Genomic DNA, 6,230 nt, shown 5'->3' on the forward strand with positions numbered 1-6,230 from the left:
CACCAGGACTCCCCCCAAAGCAAAGCGAAACCCGTTCTTTAATTCAATACCTAGAGACGCTCCAGTCCAAGTTGAGGCGCAGTAGGAGGGATTTCTGTCACCATTATTTATGGACCACGTAAACATACTTTTTTAGTTTAGATTCTTATGCTGGACCTGCAGCCCTAGCCTGGGACACCACTGTGCGACATAAAGATCGGATCAAGTTATGATTTTCTCATTAAGAAAGAGTACCCGAGAAGAATAGATATGATCCGGAAACACTCTTATTCGACGAGGCGTAGAGCGTTTGACTTTCTTCTTTACAATTTCCTTAATGCGCATGAATGAGAGATTACAGCACTTAGTATGAGCATATCGGCCTATGGAAGAAAGTTCGTATCGTATTAGTGCGCTTTAACTAAAAAGCCGTTAGCTACAACCTTTGATCGTGGTTTGGTATCCAAATAGGAAATTCTATCCAGTCCCTCGCTACACTATTTAGACGGATTGAAGCTTAAGCCAGATCGAACCTGTCTGAGTATATGCATTGATCCTAGAATAGATTCACAAGCTGAAGGGAGCCTCCTAAGAAGAATATGACTAAATACTCGGGTCAATCCCCCATTGGGGAGGGTATCACGTTTGGTGGAGTTCGCTATCAGCCAAACTTGAGCTCTTTTGACAGTCCTAAGAAAATCACTCACCCCGGCGGATCCGGAATTCCATTATCAGGGCAATCTTCTTATGCTCACCGCAGACGCACCTCTCCTAACTATGGAGTTAGCAAAGGGGTATCTCAATCCATCCTCTCTTTTTACGAGGATCATAGGAATTGGGATAACCTTGGGCTCTTCCCGCGCCCTTTCAGGGTTCTTGGTTATCACTTGGCTATTCGCTCCATTCCTCTTCAATCCATCAGGATTTGAGTGGCAGAAAATAGTAGATGACTGGGATGACTTCTTTTCTTTCTTCTGAAGTCAGTGTGCTTCTTTACCAGGCATAACATGATAATTCCTCTATGGCGTGTGCTCCTTTCCTATGTAATGACTTTCCTCCTTTTTCATGCCTCGTGCGCGTGCATAAGCTACGAGTTCCCTGGCCCACCCTAGTTCATCGAATAGTGAGACTGTTCATTTCTTTTTTTTTAATGAGTTTACCGAATTGACAACTCTTCTTTTTTTTACTTTATAGAGAGATAATTTTTCAGCATTTACAATTCATATTACGCAATAAAATAAGAAGAGACAGCTACATGAGTAGGCGAGCATTCATTTGAGCTGCCTTAGTTCTTCACAAGAAGCAAGCCCCTAAGATAATAAGTTGTAGTGGGTGTCCTCTTTCCAGATGCGAAAGGCTTCTTTCTCTCTACTCTTTATAGTGGAGATGCTAAAAACAAATGATTGAAACCTGCTTGCCCTTCTGATTTATTCCTTGCTGGCACTACGCTGACCGAGGGAGGGTTCTGATGAATATTGGTCATCACGCGTGGACTTCTCTTCAGGCCTCGTTTTCCGCGACTTCCTTAGCCTGACCAGAAACGCAAGACCTGTGATACGAAAGACAGGCCATTCTCCAGACTAGAGATCCGAGTTTCGATACCGAGTAGAAAGACTGCAAAGAAAGAGTTATCACTTCCCGCTACCAATCTTATTCCCACTTCTGCTTATTGCTTATTGTCGAGTAAACACTTCTGTTTACCAAATCTAACTTTCCGATGGCAACTGCTTGCTTCCAACAATACCCGAGCTTCCTTCTCCTAACCCGGATTCCGATACCAATCGTATCAATCTGGAAGTCAGTATTCTATCTTTCAGGCAGGCGCGGAGTTCATCCCACTATACTAGGTTCGCGAGCCCTGTCCGATTGGACGAGAAATCTTCTTTTTTCATAGTTTCTTTCGAAACAGCCCGTTTTTCACCATTCTTCCGGACTCTACAAAATACAGAATGGCACCTGAAGAAAGCCCGCGTTCCCACTCTTCCTTCCCCCTACCTACCCATAAGGTAGGTAGGGGCCTCGGTTTCCTATGAGAAACCTACACCAGTGAATTTATTTTTCGTAGGTGATCCCGCTCCCAATCGCAGATTTGAATAATCAAGTCGGTATGGGGCTGCTCCCTTTTGTTACTCCGAAAATATTGGCTTCGCCTGGACATATCTTCGAGGACCTGGGCGATTTTGACCCGTTTCTCGGCGCTCGCCGTTTCAAGGTGAAGATCCTCGTAAGTCGAGCGTAATGTGCTCTCCTTAGGAACCCTATTTCGACAGGACCTTAGAACTGTTTTAATTCTGTTCCTTAAGAAAGAAATGGATGGTACTTCAGGTTGCGCCCCATTTTTGGGCGGCTCTGACCGAAACCCATCTTTGCCATTGGCGTCTTGACGTCCCACTTTTTTTTTTCGTGGATCATCATCTCCTTTGTTTGGCGGAGCGGAAGCACTCGACGAGGCCTCTACGACAGCATGGGCTCTTCCCCGTTTCTGGCCGGATGATTCCATAAAGAAAATACTAAAAAAAGTAAAGCATAACAAGAAGCAAAAGATATCGTGGTGTAAGTCAATGATTCCATTCATTTTCATAATATTATGCTTCCTTCCCCGTGTGGAACATGTGTGAGCATTATGTTTTTCCAACAAGTGATCCGACTGGAAGAAGTGTTATATGAGGACTTCGAGATCAAATAGAGAATCTGTCTCTCCATTCCTCGTGAGCCACTTATTTCGGAAAAATCAGAGATCAGAGTGATTTTCCTCCTTTTTCCCAAATAGTCGACGGTCTTACACCATTGGGATACTTCGGATAAACTGGAGTACATATATGAGAGACCGGTGCTAAAACCTTTTCTCGAGATATCTTCCAGATTCTTAGGGTCCTTGCTCCGGATCTCGCCCCCCCGGCGCGAAAGCAGTTGGTTCCGTAGTTTGAGAATTCTACTAATTCCAAGTATTCCATTATTATTATTAAATAAGAGAATATAAAAAGTAAAGAGGAGAAGACATAACCAAAAGAATTGTGAGAAATAAGTCAATTTATCAAGTTGAGGCATTTCGATTTGGATTTCAAATAATCAAGAAAAAAAAAAGACTCCGAACCGTACTTTTGCTATTTTACGTCCCTCTATACAAAAAGAGATTTACTTTCCAAAATGGAATCTTTGCCATTTCTGATGTGAATGAGGGAGGTTGTCTGCCCGGGTAGGGGTGACCGGAACCCTCCCAAGTCATCGCTCAAGAAAGCACCACAGTCACACGAGAAAGAGTTTGGACTATGACGAAGACGAGCAAGCCTTTGTCGGGGAGTGATCGGGGAAGAGTCGAGTACAAGAGGAAGGTGGAAGGAAGAAAGCGCCAGAAGCGCCAGGTGCGAAGATAGACCATCAAAGAACTCCACAGCAGAGCAAAAAAGAGAAAGGCAAGGCTCGCAAAGAACAAAGGCTCAACCATCAGATCCAACACAAAGCCCTCAAGATATTTAGAGGCTTGGACTACTCTCTCTAGTAAAAGAAAGGAAGCACAATGGGTGTTGCTCTATTTCTTATTAGTGAGGTATTCTTCTTCATTTCAGTATTATGGGCATTCTTCCATTCTAGTCTGGCACCAACAGTCAAACTAGGAGCTCAACGGCCACCTGTTACTACGAACTTGTTTTCATCTGGCAGATAAGCTTTTGAGAAGAGACCACTTTGATAACGAGCTTTCGGGTTGCCGTATTGATACCGCCCTTCGGGGGAACAGGAGAATAGCATGCACGGGAGAAGGATTTAGGGAAAGGTACCCACCTTTTAACGGGAGAAAGGCAGCTTATGTGAAAACTTCCCTTGTGGTTTACAGTTCAAATAGATCAGGTGCCTATGTTGTTGATACACCGAAAGATACTAACGCTATGCTCCAATGCGGGATGAGGGCCAACGATTGTGATGAGTGGGGACCTTAGAGCTTAAAACCTACATACAGTGACCCTTATGGGCAGCGCCCTGGGCTGGCTATGTACGAGACATCAAACCGTCTCCCGGGTCCAAAGTTTCCATTTCCAGGCCTGATAGTCTTCAACTGAAAAAAGTAGGGCGGAGAACTAGTAAGAATTGTGCCTGCCATTCAATTCGTGACGTGGATGATCCGCCGACGGAATCGATTAGGTGAAACGGCTCTGCAAAGTTTGTTTGTTCATAAAGGCTGCATGCAGCCATGCAATTCGTACTGCATGGCGATATTACTCTACCACTCTATAAATGGTATATAGATATCTTCACTTCATCACAAAGAAATTGAGTACTAGCACGCATTGCTATGGATGCTGCAACCGCAAACAGGCTTTCTGCAATTGCTACCGAAACGGAGCAACTGAAAAATGAGATTGAAGGGCACCGTAGAGTGCTAAACAACCAGTTGAGAAGTGTTAGAACAATGGATCCTGCAAAGAAAGAAGCGCGCATTCGCGCTACCAGAGAGCGCATAGAGGGTTTGGAGGAGAGGCAGGAAGCGCTGCGGGTGGAGCAGCAAGTGCTCTTTATTCGTCTAGCATCTCGCTAGAATAGAAGAGTCCGTAGACTCTTTTTAGTTTTCTAAGGTTGGTTTAAATTCAATAAGTGTCTGGAGACATTTGTTTTCATGTCAGGTGTTCTTTGTCTTAGTTTGATTCCGATCTACTCCTATGCTAAGTGTCTTTGTTTGGTTTGATTTCTTGTGTTTGCATGTATGGGCTAGCCGTCAGTGTTCAATGCTTATGTTAATATAATAACGCCAAAATGTGCTGCAAATTCATGTTCAAGTTGAAATAAGGCCGAAGGGCTAAGTGTACTACTGGAGATTATATATTCCAGCTCTGAAGTTTCCTTTTGAGCCCCCGTTCTACTATGGTTTGGATTCTAGTTGAAGCGTGCGACCATCTATTCAGATGAGGAGACCGAGTAAGAAACCACTAAGCGGAGAGCAAACAGATCAATCTCTATCTATGAGTTTCTCAACCAAGATCCACTATTCAACCAAGACCCGCTAACTAATACTTTTACGCGAGCTTAGTTATTGGAAGTAGCAGCCGAGGAACTCTTATCCCTAGCCACAGTTGTTGCAGCACAAGGCTTTGTCGCGATTGGGTCATATGTCAGTACTCTCACATTCCCCGTGGTCTCCCTAGTATGCTGAGCTGAACTGAAGTGAAGTGAAGCTGCGGGCGATGATGGACTGATCCCATGCTATTCAGGCGCCTGACAACGCTGGCTCCGACGGTGATGAGTCTGACGGTGGCTCAGATGTTTCTCTTCCTGATCCTTCAAGGTCCCCCGTTCCTGACATCGTCCAAAGGCCGTTGGCGCTCTCCCATCTGACAGTGCGGGCTCTGCGTGTCGCCTATGGCAACACTACCCGAGTGGTCTATTGCATAGTGGATCCGCGGGTACCCCGTCGCTGCTTCGTTTTTATCAACATCCGGTAAGCAGAACGGACAGAGAACTGTCCCGATTTCTCGTAATGCCAGGCCCAAAAGTCCTCCATCCGCATAGCAGCAAAAGTAGGCATTTCTTTGATACTTACTCACCTGTGGCTAGATTTACCACCATTCGAGTACTACTATCACGGGCTGCCTCGCACGGTCTTCTCGTTCATCAGATGGGCAGACGGCTTTCCTTAATGGGGAGTTGGATGAGGAAATTTACATGGAGCAGCCAGATCAAGAGTACCCGCGCATTCGCCTAACCCCGGGTTTTTTCGATCAAAATGAAGATTTTTGAGAAAATAAGCCCAAAAAGCATCTGACCTTGAAAAGAATCACCAGTTACTTGATCCATCCCTGCGGTAAGTGGGAACGAATGTGACAGCCGATGGTAGTAGGATTTCCACAGGTTGAGCTCCTTATCTTTTGACTTTTCTAAGGATAGCCGAGTAGATATACTAGAATGGGATGAATCGAGCACGAGAAATCACTAGGCACAGGGGAGCCGTAAGGAAGAGGAGTAATATCGTTATAAAGTTCACGAATTCGATTCATTTTGGAATCGATAAGTGAACACGGAATCTCGTCTTGTTCCCCTTGGTTCCGAGTCGATTTCGCTTGTCGAAATCATTCAATCCATAAGTTTTTGTTTTTTCGATCGGAATTTGGGTCAGCTGAACACTTATTTTCTCTTTCAAAAGTGGTGATGGTGCGGGTAAATTCAATCGATATCTTGTTTCCCCTTTCCGAGGCAAATATCGGGGAAATCAGTGATGAATTGTTAGAAAGAGGGCTGAGCTATAAAATCTATAAAATGGAGCT

At 44.6% G+C, this 6,230-nt stretch overlaps 1 protein-coding gene across 1 annotated transcript; it reads right to left on the reverse strand.

The window, feature by feature from the left end:
* Nucleotides 1-1,038: 1,038 nt before the first annotated feature.
* LOC123418202 (putative ATP synthase protein YMF19) lies at nt 1,039-5,310 on the reverse strand. Its single transcript, XM_045106965.1, has one exon. The coding sequence runs from the start codon at nt 3,025-3,027 to the stop codon at nt 2,557-2,559; it is 471 nt and encodes a 156-aa protein (XP_044962900.1). The 5' UTR covers nt 3,028-5,310; the 3' UTR covers nt 1,039-2,556.
* Between the last annotated feature and the right edge of the window lie 920 nt (nt 5,311-6,230).

The sequence above is a fragment of the Hordeum vulgare genome, unplaced genomic scaffold, assembly GCF_904849725.1.
Source record: "Hordeum vulgare subsp. vulgare unplaced genomic scaffold, MorexV3_pseudomolecules_assembly, whole genome shotgun sequence".
NCBI lineage: Eukaryota > Viridiplantae > Streptophyta > Magnoliopsida > Poales > Poaceae > Hordeum > Hordeum vulgare.

Bases quoted from the DNA above. Each gene is read 5' to 3' on its own strand.
- LOC123418202 (XM_045106965.1), bottom strand. From the start codon at position 3,027: ATGCCTCAACTTGATAAATTGACTTATTTCTCACAATTCTTTTGGTTA.